This window comes from Sylvia atricapilla, chromosome 22, assembly GCF_009819655.1.
Source record: "Sylvia atricapilla isolate bSylAtr1 chromosome 22, bSylAtr1.pri, whole genome shotgun sequence".
NCBI classification, from domain to species: Eukaryota; Metazoa; Chordata; class Aves; order Passeriformes; family Sylviidae; genus Sylvia; species Sylvia atricapilla.
Window position 1 is genome coordinate 6,069,144 of NC_089161.1, and position 18,633 is coordinate 6,087,776.

General features: G+C 46.2%; 1 protein-coding gene across 1 annotated transcript; it reads right to left on the minus strand.

Moving 5' to 3' along the window:
* Positions 1 to 1,340: 1,340 nt before the first annotated feature.
* MICOS10 (mitochondrial contact site and cristae organizing system subunit 10) lies at positions 1,341 to 17,615 on the minus strand. The gene is made up of 4 exons (XM_066334407.1): positions 17,492 to 17,615; positions 6,195 to 6,242; positions 5,515 to 5,624; positions 1,341 to 1,581 (listed from the first exon to the last, which is right to left on the minus strand). Exons 1-4 carry the CDS (start codon positions 17,556 to 17,558, stop codon positions 1,573 to 1,575), a joined length of 234 nt encoding a protein of 77 aa, XP_066190504.1. The 5' UTR covers positions 17,559 to 17,615; the 3' UTR covers positions 1,341 to 1,572.
* Positions 17,616 to 18,633: the final 1,018 nt, after the last annotated feature.

Sequence of the window (18,633 nt, forward strand, 5' to 3'; positions counted from 1 at the left end):
TGGGAAGAAAGATATCCTATTTTCAATAAGCTGTTTTGACCTGACTGACGAATGCAGTCCGGCGAGGGAGGAGGTGGAAAAACAAGGACATGCTGGAGCAACAGTCCTGGATGGTATCATGCTCTGACAGTCTTAAAGCTGCTCTGGCACCGGAGCTATTTTATTTCACAAGTCCTTTGCTCCGGGCGAGCTCCTCAGCGTCTGTTGACTCTGGGCACAGCTCAACATGTTCCTCCAGTGCAGGAGCCACAGAGCAGTGCCCAGGAGAGGTGGGGATGCAGGGCTGCAGCAGCACCCACACCTCAGGCCGGGAAGATAAGGAGTTTCTCAAGCCCTCTGAACTCCAGCCTACCCCTCAGTCCATCCCCTTCCTTTCCTGACGTGGTTTAAAAAACAACTATCGCACAACTTGTTTTCCTTTCTCCTGTTTGCTGTGTGAAATAGGAGGAGTTGTTCTGTCACTTTTCCATCTATCAGCACTCACCATGCAGCACAACAGGCTTTCAGTAAAGGGAAATTCTGCATCAACCTACGCCATTCCCTTTCCCTCCTGAGACATGCACTCACTCCTTGTGCTACACGGACAACACACAAGTGTGAGACAAAGGAAAGATCCTTCAGAGTCATCTCCACAGCTAGAAAATTGTGCTGACTAAAGCAGCAGTGAAGACAGGCTCGTGAGCCAGGGGAAGAGCAGCAGACAACGTGCCAACAAGGCAGCACAAGGACTGGGGTGGATGTAAAGAAGGGAACACTTAGAGCAGTGTCTTGGCAAGGCAATGAAGAGCTTTAAGTAGTTGTGACCCATTCCCAGACAGGGAAACCTCTCTGTTCTCCCACAGAAGAGGGGTGCAAAAACAATCAGCCTGAAGGGTAAGCTGAGAGCCAGATGGCACGAGGATGTGTTTAACTCACCCACGATCCTGGGAAGTTTCAAACAGGGGTCACTCCATGACCCAAAGCAACAAGAGGCAGCAGGGCCTTGCTGCATCTGTCACAGTTTGGATTTATCCATTTGGATTCTGCCTCTTCTGAGAGGACAAAATTCCCATTTTAAAGGGCAACTGTACAAACAGGACATAGGAGTATTTATATTCCTCTCCAAACACCAGCACAAGCAGCAGGGGTCTAGTGGGTGATTTATGAGGTGGGAATGCTTCTTTGAACTGGATGGTGGATGGGGGTTGCTCTCAGGAGTGGGGAGGAACAGACGATGGCTGGCTTTGCTGAGGAGCTCTCCCAGTGGCCCAGGTGGTCCCAGCTGCTGGCTACTCCAAATGAAGTTCTCTCCTTCCATTCTCCCTCTCTCACTCACATACAAAGTCAACACACCAGAGAAAGACGTTTTTCTTTTATTTATTTCCCAGAAGAGCTCTTCCTTGCACTTTTCAGACACGATACAAAACAAGCAACAGAACTTTGTTTCATAGACAGAAACAGTTTGTTGGAGTATAAAGAGTTACTGGTGATCGTTACTGAAGAATCTTGGCTTATTCCAGGGGCACTTCAGTATTCCTGAGGAATAATCATTGATTTCTCCTTCCTTCCCACTGGGATAGTCTTAGCCATTAGTCACTGTTCCTGTAAAGCAAGAAGGCTTATATTATTAAAAAGCCATTTGGGTTCCTTACATGGAAGGTGCTGCAGGATGTAAAGCAAGTCATGGAGCTCTGTAACATTTCCAGAGGGTAGGGAACGTTTTCATCCTTTGCTGAAGTAGGAGGTTGTATATGGAGGAATTAAGCACGGCCAGAAGCATGCCATGATTTCATGCATAACCCTCCATTCTGATAAACTGGGTACTTTAAAAAACCCCACATGATTGGTCAAGTTAACTTATCCGTGGGCTGAAGAGAAATCAGACTGAAATCAAAGCCACAAAGAACAAGAGGAAAGGCTGCAGTTGCCTTCTTGTGATCTTGCACATCAGTATAAATCCATGCTCCTATCAAAGTACAGGATTGTGAGGTTTGGGTGATAATACAGGCTAAATGACCTAAAAATAAGCTATTTTCCATTTTTCAAGGAAATCCAGGCTGTAATTCGCAGCCATAGCATTTTAAGCCTTGAAATAATTGTTGATTTTAAATTCTGCTTAAGTCACAGTGAAAACCACTTGATCAAATTACTTAAAAAGCCCTCAGAATATTTTGACCACAAATTAGAACTCTCCTGCACTTTAAGTATTCTTTCAGTCTAGATGAACGGCTCCTGCACTGGTGTTGGAGTTTCCTGATGGAATTTCTAACCCAAAGGATGGGCAGTGTGATGACGCAAGTTACAGCCACAACACTCTGACATCTTCTGATTATTCAGTATCTTCAAGGTCCTCTGTCCTCCCTCATTTGGACTCAGAATTAAGAACTTTATGCTGAAGAATCCACAACCCCAACTGGGTAAAGGCCTGAGTAACCTGGTCTGACCCCACAGCTGACCCCCACGACCTCCTTGAAGTCCTTTTCAACTCCAGTTCTCCTGTGATCCTGTGAACTTGACAGGCTCAGAAAACTAGAAACAATTTCAATCAAGTTAATCCATGTTACATTTCCCTCTAATAAAACTGATTTTCTTGAAGATTCGATAATTTTGGCAATTCAGCATTTGAACAAAACTCAGTTTTGTAAAGGAAATCCTACAAAGTTTAGTTACAACAAATTTTTCAAGAAAAAAAACCAGATGAGTGATAATGCAACAATATTTTCCATGTTCCTAACCAAGAGAACTGAAATAATTTTGTTGTAATAACCCTGGAGCCATTATCCATGACATGACATTTCAGAGGGAATTAATGACATTAACCATTAGATGGCTTCATCCATGTTTTCCCTCTCTCAGCCTCTTTGTGTCACAGAAAGCCATGGAGACACTGCACTGGAAACTATTTGTCTGGTGCCATTCAGGCATCTGAAGTGTCCTTCCAGTTACCTCATGCTTCCAAGGACCACCCTGCTCCAGATTAGTCCTTAATCCAAATAAAATCCTTTCCTAGGGTGACCAGACACTTTATTTTCTGTTACCCAACATCCCTAGGAACAAGCATCCTTGAATGAATAATGCTGCCCCAGAACATGTGAGCAGTGCATTTATCACTCACATGAAGTCACACATATGCCAGTCCAGCTTTTTTTTCTCTGAGACATAAACTGCAGGAACAGCCTCAGGATGATTTGGAGTACTAACACATTTTAATGTTAACAAATCCAGCCAGAAGAGCCACACAGAATATTAATTTGATTCTGGGCAGTGGCTGGCAATGCTGATCAGCTGCATCCAAGTCAGTTTCTCTAGACTGCCCTCCAAAGATTTTTTTTTTGTTGGAGAATCTTCTTATTATTTCCCTTTAACAAACAGCTAGAGAGAATATCTGTAAGCAGGTATGTCTGGGAGGGCTGCAGGAGGCTGGCAAATGCTCATCTGTCAGTAAATCAGAGGAGAACTGGGCTCAACTTGCAGCTCTACAAGCACCAGGAAAAGCCTGGAAACCCCTGGAGGCCTCCTGCACCAGGCAGAGGAGGGATACAGGAGGGATTTCTGCACTCTGTCCTGCAGGAGAAGCTCCTGGCAAACTATTTTACCTCAGTACTTTCTGAAGTGCTAAAGTAACTGTAAATATGTCCTAGTGGATGCCTCTCCACCAGTGTCACTGAAATTATTTAACCAGGCCATGGCTCTGTGTGTGGATCCAAAACACACACACACATTCCTTGTGTTTCCAGATGCCACAGTGATAAATGACCATGAGAACAGCCCCAACTCTGATACATGAAGAAATTAAGAAAATACTAATGGAGTCAGTTTGTGGACTGGCACACTGCAGCCAGTTTGTGACTGCACAAATGGTTCCTGCTATTTAATCCATTCTTAATTCAGCATGGCAAATTTTTAAATATTTTACTTCAGTATAAATACTGAACTCATTGAAATTATCCTCTTCAAAACTGCTTTACAGGGTACATTTTTTTCCAGACTAACTACATTACTATGCAGACAAACAAGCCACAAAACTTACAAGTGATCAGTGTTTTCATATTTAAAAAAAACAACCCAAAACCCAATGGAAGAGCAAAGATCCACTTGCACAGGCAGATCTACCTGACATGCCTGATGTGACTTTCAGCTTCTTCCCAGCTCATCTCTTTTAAATCTGAAGAACCTTAATACTAGTTTAGTTTTTCTGCTTTTCTGACATGCATTTTTATTGTGTTTTTAGGCTGTGGGAAAAGCTACCTGCAGGATCTGGTAAACTAATTTCATGTATTCAGTCTAGTAAATTTACTGTTAAACACACCAGATATTAAAGAGCAGGGGAACATTCCAGCTCTGGCAACACAAGTTTCTTCCTCCCAGCACTCCTTTGGGAAAGGCACAGGAATATCCATGTAAATGGATAATCTGACTTATAAACAGTTACCAACCAATGGTAGGTAGCTGTGTGTTGGTTTTGCAGTTTGGTTTTTGGTAGCAGTGGGGCCAGAGAGGTGGCTGCTGTGAGAAGCTGCTGGAAGCTTCCACCATGTCCAGCAGAGCCAGTCCCTGAGGCTCTGAGGATGGACCTGCTGCTGGCCAAGGCTGGGCCAGTTAGAGATGGTGGGGATGCCTCTGTGATTACATATTTAAAAAGAAAATCAAGACAAAGGTACACAGCTTTTTATCTAGCCAGAGAAGAGTAGGTGTAACTTACTAACTAGTCAGAGGAGTAGGTGAGAACATGTGAGGGAAACAACATGGAGACACCAGGGTCAGTGGGAAGGAGGGGCAGGAGTGCCAGAGCTGAGATTCCTCTGCAGCCTGTGGTGAGACCATGGTGAAGCAGCTGTGCCCCTGCAGCCCCTGGGGATCCACAGATCCACCCACAGCCCGTGGGGATCCACAGGGGATCCACAGATCCACCCCCAGCCCGTGGGGGAGTTGCCCAGGCTGGAGCAGGTGGATGCCTGGGGCAGGCTGTGATGCAGCAGAGAAAGGGCTCCTGTTTCCAGGCTGGAGCAGCCTGTCCTTGCAGGAGTGCACCCTGTGGAAGAGTGACCCACACTGCAGCAGTTTTTGGAGGCCTGCTGTTCATGAGATTGGACCCACACTGGAGTCCACAGAGAACTGTCTCCTGTGGGAGGGACCCCACAGTCTCAGACGGGAAGGACCCAGAGCAGGAGAAGAAAACCTCAGGTGATGAACTGACCCAGATCCCCACCATCCTGTGCCCCCCATGCTGTTGGTGGGAAAGGGAGTGTGAGGGGACAGGATGGTGGGGATCTGGGTCAGTTCATCACCTGAGGTTAGAGGTGGGGGGGAAATGTGTTTCAAGGGCTTATTTTACTTCTAATTATGTTCCTATGATTTTGTTAGGAATAAATTCACTTTGCAACTTCAAGTTGAACTTGTTTTGCCCTTCAAGTGTTTTCTCTCGGTCCTTATCTCAACTCATGAACCCTTCATTCATGTCTTTCTCTCTCCTCTGGCTTTCCTGGGTGCCTGGCATTGGGCCACTGTCAAACCACAAGACTCACTGATACTTACTTTTACAAATTTACCATGGAGAAGATATGGAGATTGGAAGTCGTGTTGACAATTGGAATAAGCCATTCCTAACCCCATCCCTGACCCAAATGCAATAGGCCATGTCCTTCCTGTGAAAGAGGCAAGCAGAGAGGAAAAGTTAAGGAAAACAGTTTGTCATATATTGTTCTAAAAGCACCAAGAAAGAACAAATTACTAGAAGATGCATTCTAGGCATTTTCAAGTTCTAAAATCCTCCAAACCAGTCCACTACAGAAGAAGACTAAGAGTTACACGTGTTTAGAATTTAACAAAGAGCAAAGTCTGGATTCAAGGTATTACTGACAATTATTCTGTTTTAAAGCACAGCTGAAGAACCAGGATCAGTTTTAAAGCCCTGGTAAGGCTGGCACAAACTGATGTCTAGACACACAGCTCCAGAGATTTGGCTCAGGGTCTCCTGCCATTCCAGGATTTGAGCTGAGCACAGGAGGAGCTCAGGGAGGTGCCATGGATAACAACCTCGTTACACAACAGCTAAAAGTTTTGGGAACTCCATTTTAATGGAAAAGACAGGACAAACAAGGGAAGAATTGGTCTAACAAGCTGATTAACTTTCACATGCCTCGAAAACTTCTGACTGTACCTACAATAGATGGAAAGTGGGAAGCCAGGCAGTAAGATTAGTGCAGTGTACTTACTTTTGAAGAAGATGACTGAGAAAACAATTCCTAATCCAAATCCAGCACCTGTAAGAAGAAATGCAGCAGGTGAGGACAAAGATAAAGCAAAGTAATGGAAAATTATTTAGTTCTTTACAGCAATTCTTTATTCCAACTCAGGAATATCAGACTATGACTATCCAACTACATGTGATTTCAGCACACCAAACCAGAGAGTTCTTACACAACAAACCTGAGAAAAACAATTCTTGTTTTCTTAAGTAACTGTAAGCAGCTAATTCAGAATAGAATCCCAACGTATGTAATAAGTACATTTCAGAAATATCTGGGAAATAAACCAGACTCTCATCCCAGGATTAGTTCCTGAATTTCTGTCACCATCTACAATGTGGAATTAAAATTTATTTGGCTCATTGTCAGCAAATGAGAAACACTTAAATGAAAACTCATTGTGTCCTTGAGCTTCAGATTCTGCAGATGAATATCTCATTGTATTTCATTTATCTTACTACTTTAACTGCTTCAATGTGTGTCCTGAGGGCAGCAGAACTTTGAAGCTTTGTGTTACCCTATACCTTACAAAGAAAGCTCCAGGCTGCTTATCTTTCACATCCACAACATTCATTACGGAGCATATTTAAACACATTAGGAGCGAGTGATTTTTCACATTTTCTTATACCAGACACAGAAATAACTGCAGCAGTTGAAACAAAATTGCTCAGCATCACTAAAAAACTCGGCATATTTTAAAATAATTTTTTGTTTTCCTTGGAATGTCAGCTTATGATTTTGTGCAAGATGTCAGGGAAGTCTGCAAAACTCCTCTCAGGACCCAAAAAATACCACAGTGGAAACTTGCAACTGACTGGGCAAATTCTTTAATTATGTCCACTGTAGAGAAGAATTTTAGATAAGGCACAGAAGTACAAAAGTTTGAAAAAAGAAAAAAAAAAATCAATCATGCATTTGTTCATTAAAAAAACCCAAATCAACAGCTTTGGGTTTATTTTGCAGCAAACACATCCTGTTACGAGTTTCAACTTTCTCCTTTCAATACAAGAAATTAAAATTATGAGTTTGTTAACAAAAAAATGCATTTTTTTATATTCCTAAAAGCACATGATCCTGTTGAATGCATTAGTAAGGGGGTTGAGTCCAGAACAGTGCCAAGGAATCCTGAACCCACGTGGCATAGAGGATGATGTTTCTTTTTTTAAAGTTTTCTTGTGCTCTTCAAAATTTTTCCTTGTAAAAGGTACATTGGTAGTTTCAACTGAAGAACAGATGACTCAAAAAATACTTGACATCCTCAGTACATTAGGATGCACTACCTTGTACCTTAACTAAGCATCCCACATTTTCTGTTCATTATAAATCCCTGAATATTAGTACAGAGGTGAGCAAACACGATCTGAGCAACACCCCTCACGTTCAGTCTCTGTATCTGAGAGCTGGAAACGGGAGTTGGTTTGAAAACCCTTCTCATTTTACTATGGATTTTCAGTTGTGCCAGAGGTAACTACTTCACCAGGTCATTACAACTTTGGAGCTGGCTTAAAAACCGTGCAGGAGGAGCTCTGAGCACCCGCCAAGCCACCCTGACATAACTCCCCCAGACATTTCAGAGCGCTGTGTGAAAGCCAGGGCTTCACTCTGATCATCTGCACAGTGAAGGGAAAGTCCCGGATCCTCAGATGTCTGCTCGGAGTGTCAGGGTTCCTGTGCCTTTCAGACACTCCTTGGAGCAGCTCCTTCAGACCTGGGGCACTGAGCAGTGTTCACCCACAGCCTGGAAGAGACACCAGAGCTCAGCCCCCTCCCAAGAGCCTTCCTGCTGTACCTTTGCTATAGTGCAGCTGCTGCTGGCTCTCCCACAGTGTTTATGCCATTAAAGATAATTACTATCTTCCAGAATCCATCCCGTTTGGCACCTGGCCTGGCTCCTCTGCCAGCCTATTCCAACATCCCGTGGCTGAGAGGGTTTGGTTTGGGCTGCTGCATTTTGGGGCTGACCAGGACCTGGTGGGAGGATTCTTTCTGTTCAGACAGCCCCAGGACTGTTTGAAGTGCCCAGTTCTGCAGCCCTGCCATGAGGGAGTGATCCCAGTCCTACGCTTCCCTGGGAAGATCCCCTCTGCCAATCCAAACAGCTTAGCTAATCAATGAGAAACGATTTACAGGATGACAAATTCTGCATCATCTCGATGCATAGCCTGGGCAGTTTCTAATGTCACCACACTTTCTGTGTTACCAGTCAAACCCACATTATTCTCACCAGCCTGGCGGTGAACTGCTTCCTGTCTTGTCTTAACACAACCCTGCACTAAGGAAGTAGCTCTAATTAATACAGTTTCTTTGCATTTACTTCCAGAAATTATCGTTATCTCATTCTCTCTTCACCTCCTTCAGATCTTCTCTCACATTACAGCCCCTCTGTAAGGGCTGCACTTAAAAGGTGAAAAATTTATTATTTATGTCAACTGCAATTTAGCCTAAGCCTAAAACACAAACAAAGCCTTCCCCCACAACACCACCACTGTTAAACAGATGTGGTCCAGCACGGCTGACTTAGGAAAAACTACACTCTCTTAAGAAGGCTTTTTCTGAAGCAGTTCATTTGAAGGGATTGTTCTTCATGCAAGTGCATTTTTGGTGCAATTTTAAAGGCTATCATTGCACTTTATTCCAGCCGTGAGGAGTCTACAGTGACAATGAGTACAAAAAAATCATGAAAGACAGCTAAGACCTTGCTTTAAGTAATGAAAACGCTACAGAGAAGTGAAAGAGGAGATCTGACAGCTAATGGGTTCTGTACAAGAAGGCAGCTCGAGAAACAAAGACAAGAAAGTTCCTTAGCTTTCCTCATCTCACAGGCAGCTTGGGTCACTCCTCTCCTGACTGAGGCACAGACTACAGCCTGTGCTCAACACCACTGTGATCACAAGGCCCTGTCCCCTAGAAACACCAGCTCTGCCCCTCACATCAGCCCCTGCACGTACAGCATTTGCTCTTTTCTACTTGCTTTGAACAGCTAGAAATTGACTTGAACTTAAAGCCAGAGCCTTCAGCTACATTTAATTCCTCAGCCCGTCTGGTTAAGAGCCTCTTTCTGCGGGAAGTTTGTCACTCATCTTCATTCCACTAGAAAGTATTTGTGGTTATGTGGTCATTTCCTGTGTCTCCAAGACCAAGGGGGAGCAAAACCATCTTGCCTCGGGAGCACAGTAATGCATTTCACTTTAATTCTATATAAAGTTACAGCAGAGATAAACAATGGCAGAGCTGATGATGAGTTTTACAGGTTTCAGTTCTCACATGCTCCATTTCCTCTTAAAGAGGCAACATGTCGCTTCAAAGAGCCGCCCACCTGACCAGGGGACACCCCAGCTGTTCCTCCTGAAGATCAGCACCTCTAGGCCAGCCTTTAACTTCATAACAATAAAACATGAAAGGTTTATCTTACAAGAAAAACAAACGAACATGGAAAAGCAAAGGGCTTGATCCACGCCAGGCACATTTTCCCTCCCTTTCTTGCATGACTGACTCGTTGGAGGAAAAGGCCACAGGAAAGAGTACAACCCATTTTTCACCTTCTCTGACAGTTTAAAATGTTTAACTAGAAAAACAGCCTCTTCCACCCCACATTCATCACTTCAGCCTAAACTCATTTGCAGTGTCAACAGGGGACAGGACACTTGTGTGGACACCTCAGCCCTGATCCCCACTCCACATCCCAGCCACACAGAGCGGCACAGCCACACGGAATTGGCATTAAGCAGCAAGCCCAGGCGCCAACATTTTTCCTTTCGACTTTTTTGGCTTTTACACCTTCCAAGAAAAACGTCCCAGTGCCTCCAATCAATCTAACACACAGGAGAACACGCGCTGTACACTCAACAGGACATCATAAAAGTGTCTCGGAGAGAAACACAAATCTTCAGGATGGGCTCCTGCCCCGTAAGAACATCTGGGAAAAGCTTTTTCTATAAATTTAATCAACAGTTGCTCCAACACTGATACTGCACGGTTCTCTCCTAGGCTACCCAAGTAGCTACAGGCTGAGGCAGCTACTAACACAGCCACACCTAGATGTACTTTGCTTCAATAGCTTGAAACTTAAAATAGAAGGATTAAAATATGCTCACTGACATCTGGCAGATGTGTTGCTGTTACTATAGCAGCTGGAAGGTTTTCAATTACTTAATCCCAAAATGAAAACGATTATTTTCCTTTGCCATTCCACACACACTAAGACAAAACGGAGAGCTTCAGCTTCCAATCTCACTCTGACAAGATACATAAAGAATTGCTTTGCAAAAATGTGGAGGGAAGTTGCCTTCACACACCGGGGCCTTCACAGGGCAGCACTTAGCACCAGTTAGAAATCTGAGACCATGAAATCACTTATTTACGGAGAGAATTAATTTTAAGCAGACTCTCTGCAAGGTCTTAGTGGCAGGAATCAGATTTTCTTCAAACACCAACTCTGAAGCTTTCATTCCCATCTCCCCTGTGGTGTGGATTGTTTGCAGAGCAGACAGAAAAATGAGCACAGACACTAGAAGAAAACACAGTGAAATTATATACCAAGTACTCAAGAAAGAAGCAGAAAAAAGAGAGTTTTGTTTTATACTAGTATCTGACTGTAGTAACAGAGAAAAACTGGAATAACAAAATATTAATACCCAAAAGTCATTATAATCCAAAATCCAACATGCTTTCAGGGGCTGTTTTCACGCTTAAGCACTCAGAGTCAGGTCAAGTGGTGGCCAAAGGCAAACCCTGGGTAACCACCAGCACTGCTGCAGAGGCACAGGCAGCAGCACAAAGGGCCCGTGATGTCCCAAGAACCACAGTGACACTGGACCAGAAACTTCACCCTCACTCCAGAGACTGGGCAATGAACTGTGAGACCTGAAGGGACATTTTCTCTCTCCTTTAAAAGGGGGAGAGGAGTGGAAGCTGTTCCATGATGAGACAGTGCAACTTCTCTGGGAAGGTGGGCAGGCCCTGGCACAGATTTCCCAGAGAAGCTGTGGCTGCCCCATCCCTGGAAGTACCCAAGGTCAGGTTAGATGGGGCTGGGAGCACCCTGGGGTGGTGGGAGGTGTCTCTGCCCACAGCAGGGGTGGCACTGGATGAGCTTTAAGGTGCCTCCCACCCCACACCATTCTGGGAATCTATGATCAGTGTTGCATCAAGCTTTTAGACAAATCAGGGCTGTGCTTGCTTTAGAAGCTCCTGTAAAAGGAATCAGCAATATTCTCATAACACCCCTCTGACAGGAAATAATTACATGTTCTGCTAATAAAAACAGTAACATTGCTGAAAAGAAAGATTTAGCAGGAGTAAACACAGCACACTGAGGGCTTTTGCAGCCCAGCTATTGAGGGTTGGCAATGCTGCTGCTTCACACCCACCCAAGCACAGGCTGGCCAGTACTGACGTCTGCTGGCCCAGCTCAGGAACAGAGGCAACTGAGAGCAAGAAGAGTTTCAGGGGCATCTCACTGGCAGGAATGAAGAGAAAAGGAGCCTGATCCTTCTCAAACCTCTCACTATTCATTTATTATCATCAAGGATGTGCCAGCAGCCCTGAAAGGATTTTCTCAGAAAACTGTTTCTGATATAAAAAAACAACCAAGTCTTGTTCCCACCTACTGCTGTAACTTCCCAAGGACCAAACTTCAGGATGTCACTTGGCTCCATTCCCCTTCCCCTGGGCACTGCCACTGCACACCACCTCCAAAAAAGGCAGAGCTGGCATCTTATCAATGCACTAACACAGGGGTTCAGGATGTCAGGGCACTTTGGGCTCATTTCCCGTGGAGCAGAGCTCAGGAGGCCTGGGGTTTGTGAGGGCTGCAGATGGATTGTCACAGCTCTTCTCTCAGGTTCTCTGGCTCCAAAGGCCACCAGGAGCAGGCTGGCACAGCTGCAGGGGCACACCCCAGCAGGGCACAGCTCCCTGACTCACCCAGAGCGCCAGCCAAGGGAACTGCACAATGCAGTTAGCAGAGACCTGGATTCCTAAAGAGTTTCCTGTCTTTTTCTTCCAACAGAAGATCACAGCCCCTTTAATTTGTAAATGGACATTGTATTCAGAGCTCTGCTAACATCATAGCTAAATACTGCTGTCAGATTTTGGACTGAAAGCCTATTCTCAGAACAGCATTTGCCCACCTCTTCCAAGGAAAACATTTTTTGTTGTCTGTGCTGCCTCCCTGCTCAGCCTGAGCCATGAGCAGTTCATATTTACACTACTTGGGCTGCTGCAAGACACAGCTAGCAGAGCTGGATCCTCTGTACAACCAGGAAAAATAACTTGCTGGGGCTCTAACAAAGCTCACACAACAATGCAGCTGTGTGCTCACATAATATCCATGTTCTCCAGCACTAAAAACAGAACCTCAAAGGAGTTTGGAACAAGCCTTCTGACCTGGTAGCTAACACTGGATGGCCACGATACAACTGCCAAGCAAAAAAACACTTCAAAACAGGAATTTCAGGATTTTTGTATATTTAGACAAAGTTTAATCCAGTTTTCAGAAAGTGTAATCAAGTTTTATCATTATATAGACTGACTTTATCCTATTCATAACCATGTGAAGGATTATTTAAAAATACTGACACTGCAATCCATACAGTGATTCTTTCTGAAATATCCAATCTGTGGAATGACACAAACAATACAATTTCAACCTTGCCATTAACAGAACAGCTATTCAAGCAGGCCAGATGATGAAAGGCAGAAAAAATCATGTTAACAGTTGCAGGAGAATTCAAAGTGCCCTTTTCTCTTAAAAAAATTCCTATTAAATGGAAATTAGAAGCATTTTATTTTCAAATGTCAAAACAGAGGATTAGAGGAAAATGAAATCACTGCACTGGGTTATTTACAAGCTTCCAGGCTGAATTTTGGTCAGTCACAGTCATATATCAAAACATTCTCTCCTGAAAAAAAAAAATTAACTTCAACACATCAACTTCACACACACAAGTTGAGAAGCAAACAGCTTCCTCAGATTACCTTCAGTATCAGGGAAATTACAGCGTCCAGCTCATTTAAAACAACAACAGCTTCAAAACAAACCAAGACACGTGGGCACATAAACCTCCCTCTCTTCCACACCTCCTCTTTATTGCCTCTCTGTCCCCTGCAAACAGCACATCATAATAATTTGTCCAAAATTACAGCCTTTCAGCAAAAAAAAAAAAAAAAAAAAAAAAAAAACAAACCAACAAAACCCACCTCTATCAATCTTTTGTGAGTAATTGTCTTTCCAAATAAACAGCCATGAACGAGCCATCAGTTAAACAAACAAACCAGCCCTTTGAACAGGGTTTGGAGCCTGCAGGATGGAGGAAGACCACAACAGTGTTTACTTCATCACCACTCCTCTGCAGAGCTCCACTGATGAAAAGGAAGAAATGGCTGGGGAGGACACAGGAGCTGAGGAAGGTTTGTAAGCTGGGAAGGAAAAGAAAGCCACGCTGGTTCAAGCCTCTGTTCCCACACTCCAGACAAACAAGTTTCCTGTAAGAAAGTAACAAGTAGCTTTTCTGCAAGAAAATCAGTATCAGAATGAAAAAAAAAAGGAACAGGAAGTTATAAATGACTGCCTGGGTGAAAAGCCCCGAGGACGGTGCAAAGCCAGAGGCAGCAGGACCTGCACTGTCCCTCAGAAACAACAACCCAGTCCCCTGCACACAAACACTGTGCTCACAACTACATCTGCGATGGAACAGGAACAAAACCACCTGGATACAACCTCATAATTAGCAAAACAAAGAACTATCATCCTAATAAAGATGAGGTGACCACAAGCTCCATTTAACAACGGCACAATGTTCTGCGCAGGCATGAAAAGATTCACTCACTCTTTGAAATTAAATACTGCCCTGACAACGCCTGACAACATCCTCTGTTTGGAGCTAACAGGAAAAAGTTAATACTAAATTACAAGATCCACACAGGTAGTGACCAAGAGCTCGAAAACATAATACAGCATTTCAAAAGATGCAACACAAGATAAATATTTATTTTGGAAGTTTTAGTGGCAGGAGATCAAGTTTTTTTCAGGAGCCTGGTCTCCAACTAAAACAGTCTTGCACAATTACAAACAGAGAGCTAAGGACAAACCCCGACTTACACAGCGTAGTGGGAATCCTAATGGGCTAAGGCCAGGCTGCACAGCTGGAATTTAAACCACATTTTTGTTAATAAAGCCAGCCTCAGAGCTCTGCCTCCTTCTCCCGTTTTTGTTTCCCATGTCCCACCAGCCCCCAAACTAATCCACAGGAGTTATCTGCCCACAGTTCTGACAGACACTGGGAAATGTTGCACATGCAAAGCTCCAGAAATTCAGCGCTTTCCTTTATTTAGAGAGTCTGGGATGGGAAAACACTGGGCTAATGACAATGTTTGTTTTTCCCTGGCTGTAGCACTCGGGAAGGATGTAAAGGAGCATTTGGGAAGGAAATTGTGGCCACCAAAGGGAAAAATCTGACAAAAAATACATTTACCAAATTCTGTATCCCATGTAACAACTAAATTCTCAAGTAAAAATGTTTATTTTCTTTCCTTCTCTCTTTCCAGTACCACAACCACCCTTGATAATTTATTGGAAACTCCAGGAAACTTTGCAGTAACGCTACAAAACAAATCAACACAACCACTCATGATTTTAATGTCCCTGCAGAGAAAACAATCATTCCCACTGGGATAGCACAGAAAAATTTGTGTTGTCAGCACACAGTTCATGCAGGAGGTTGCCAGTACAAATGCCTCAGTTACTGATCAATTGTGAAAGCACATAAACCAGAAAAGTGCCCTCACACATGAAGAGAAACACGTCTGAGCCCATCCCACAGGGTTTGATAAAGAGACACAGCACCTGTGATCTTTTTGGGCAGTCTGATAAAACCCTGAGTTTAACAGAGATCTCTGCTCAGATCCTCGTGAAGCCAACACTGGAATTGCTCAGACTGGAGCACCAGTGCACAAAGCAGGTTCTCTTGCTTCTGCTGCCACTTTAGGATGGAAGAAAACACCGAATCAAAACCAAAGGCCCACTGCAGTGAGGAGGGCAGGTGACAGACACCAAGCTAAGTGGTGCAGACACACCTGAAGGACAGAGCTGTCCACAGGGACCTGGGCAAGCTCCAGGAGTGGCCCACGGGAATTCCACGAGGTTTAACAAGAGCAGGTGCTGGTGCTGCACACGGGGCAGGAAAACCCCCAGGATCAATCCAGACTGGGGGCATGAGGAGCTCGGGGGCAGCCCCAGGGACAAGGACCTGGGGGTGCTGGTGGGTGAGAGCTGGACAGGACCCAGCCCAGAAACTCCCCGTGCCCTGGGCTGAGCCCTCAGCATGGGCAGCACAACAGGGGATTCTGTCCCTCTGCCCCACTCAGGTGGGAGCCCACCTGCCCCAGCCCTGGGCCCAGCACAGGGAGGACCTGGAGCTGCTGCAGAGTCCACAGGAGGCACCAGCATGATCAGAGGGATGGAGCAGCTCTGCTGGGAGGAAAGGCTGAGAGAATTGGGATTGTTCAGCCTGGAAAAAAAGAAGGTTTTGGGGTGACCTCATTGCAGCCTTCCAGTACCTGAAGGGAGCTGACAGGGAAGAGGGAAAGAAACTGTCTGCAAGGGCCTGGAGAGACGGGACAAGGGGAATGGCTTCCCACTGACAGAGGTAGGATATGGTTGGATAATGGGAAGAAGTTATTCCCCGTGAGGGTGGTGAGGCCCTGCACAGATTTCCCAGAGCAGCCCTTCAGCTGCCCCATCCCTGGCAGTGTCCAAGGCCAGGCTGGACGGGGCCTGGAGTGCCCTGGGATACTGGAAATCGTCCCTGTCCATGGCAGGGGGTGGGACAAGATAAGTTTTAGGGTCCCTTCCAGCACAAACAAGCCTGAGGTCCTGTGAAATCAACCCTGTATCCACTTCTTCCAGCCTCCAGGGCAGAGGATGTACAGGATGCTGACATGTACAGCTGCAGTGTGGAACAAGCTCTTGTTTATAATTTGGCATACTTAATATTTTATGATAAAGCAACCAATGCTATGGAAACATAAACATGTCCAGATATGTTTGTCAGACAAACCTGAATAGAATTTCTTAAGGAAAAACACTGCTCTGGAGCACTTGACACTTTTCAAAGGTCTGTTATAAACAATGGAAGTTTCAGTTTACTTAAAATTATTAAACATCTTTTCTAATGGAAAAGTATTAGGCAACTAAAACCCCCAAGTTCCTCATCAGCTTTCAAGCACAAGACCACTGCAGCAACAAGAAATAAACATCCACGTTTCCCAGATATTACTTATGGTTCTAAAAGAGACATCTGCACCAATGTGGAAGGAGTAATTTTTGTGTCTGACACTGCATTTCTTGCTCTGTCTGTTGCATTTGAAGATTTGGGTCTATAAACACATTCTGTGAAGCCACAAGCTCTGCCCCGTGTCACATGGCAAGCAAAGCACAGCCACCACCACCCCTAAAACTCCCAGTACTCAGTGAAACCTCGTGAATGAACCTCAGAAAGCTGAGGCATGTGCATAACTCTCACTTTAAGGGCAAATAAATACGAGAAAAAACTCAACAGAACTGTTCCCCTGCTTGACGAAAAGGCAGAACTACAGGGCTGGGACACGGACGGCGCTTCTCAATGTCACACTCCACACGCTGTACTGAGTGACACGTGCCAAAGCCCTCAGCGTGTCACGCTGCCTATTGCTTTTAATAAACGCAGCCCCCCTCGCACACGGAGCGATGTGAACAGCTCTGCACAGGCTCTTCAAACCCACCGCTGCTGCAAAGCCGAAGGCGAGCGAGGTCGCGGCACGCCAGGAGCCGGTCGTGTCTGCCCGCCGCTCATTCATTCCGGCCGGGAGGCCTTCCAGATTTCCTACGGAACCCCGATTTCCCATGGAAACCTCTTACCTTCACCACAGGGAGTAAGCAGAGGTCAAACACGGCCGGACCGCGGTAAGCCGGGGCCGGGCCGGGGCGCAGCGCTGGGAGCGGGCCCGGCGGGGGTCCGAGCCCGCGGCCAAGGTCACCTTGCCAGGCCCGGGGCTGCCGGCTCTACACGACGCCGGGGGCAGCGATGAGGCCGGATCCTCCGGACACCCTGAGCCCCCTCCCGGGCTCACGACCGCTTTGAGGCGAACCTGGGGCGGCAGGGGACACTGGGCCCCGCGCCGCGGGGACACGCCGGCGGCCGCTCTCCCAGGTTCGGGGAGCCCAGGAGACTACCACCGCTCTTCCCCGGGCCCTCCCGCTCCGCCGTGCCCGTGCCGCCCTTACCCAGCTTGACGGCAGAGTCCGCCAAACACCGGTCCCACTTCCTACCCAGGTCGCCCTCCGAAGCCATGTTGCCCGTCCCCTCACCTCCTCCCCCGCGCAACTCTCGCGAGACCTCGTGCTCCACCTATCGCCCGCGCCGGAAGATCTCGCGATATTTCACTGTCGTTGTTATGGTAACCGACGGGAGGGCGTCATGGCCGCCGCGCCCGACCTTGGGCCGGGCCCAAAATCCCCTTTTTCCCCGTAGGATCCGGCCCAAAACGCTGTTTCGCCCCGTAAGACCGGGCTCGCCACGTCCCCAGCCCGTCCCGGGCTCCATCTCTCCGTCTAGAGCTCCCGCTGTGTCCTTGTTAGCCCTCGTCTCCCTCAGCCTATGGCAGCATCCCTACCTCCTCGCAGGCGCCTGTGTTGGGCCCGCGCCCGCCGCCCCCCTGCCCGCAGGGTTCTCTCCTCACCCATGGTAAGAGCCGAGCTGTGCTGCAGCGCCAAGTTTCTCACTGCAGCGTTGGGCACCTCACTGGACACACGCTCCCGTGTAGGTTTTCCTTGGCAGTGGTGCTACATCCTACACAGCTCCTGCATCACCTCAGCAGGAGGAAGAACACTCCATGAGGGTGGCAGAGCACTAGAACAGGTGCCCAGGAAGGGCGTGAAGTCTCCCTCGCTGGAGACATTCCAAACCCACCTGGACGCATTCCTGTGTCACCTGCTGCAGGTGCGCCTGCCTTGGCAGGGAGGTTGAAATGAATGATCTCCAGAAATCCCTTCCAACCCTAATAATTCTGTCATTTCTGCTGTCTGGCCTCAGCTGCTCTTCAGGGCCTGAAATGAGATACAGCTGTGTGACAGCTGTTGTCAATCCCTATCAATATAATATCCCAGGAATCACCTCATTTTAAGGGCAACCTTGGCCCCCCACGTTCTTGTTTATTTGAGAAAAGAAGCCGAATAATGTCAGTAAGATCGTTCTGTCACAGTCAAAAAGTTATTCTCCACAATAGGTTGATAATGAGAACCACAGAATTGCAGAATGGTTTGGGTTGGGAGGAATATTAAAGTTTATTCACCATGGGCAGGGACACCTTCCACTGTCCCAGGCTGCTCCAAGCCCTGTCTAACCTGCTCTTGGGCACTGCCAGGGA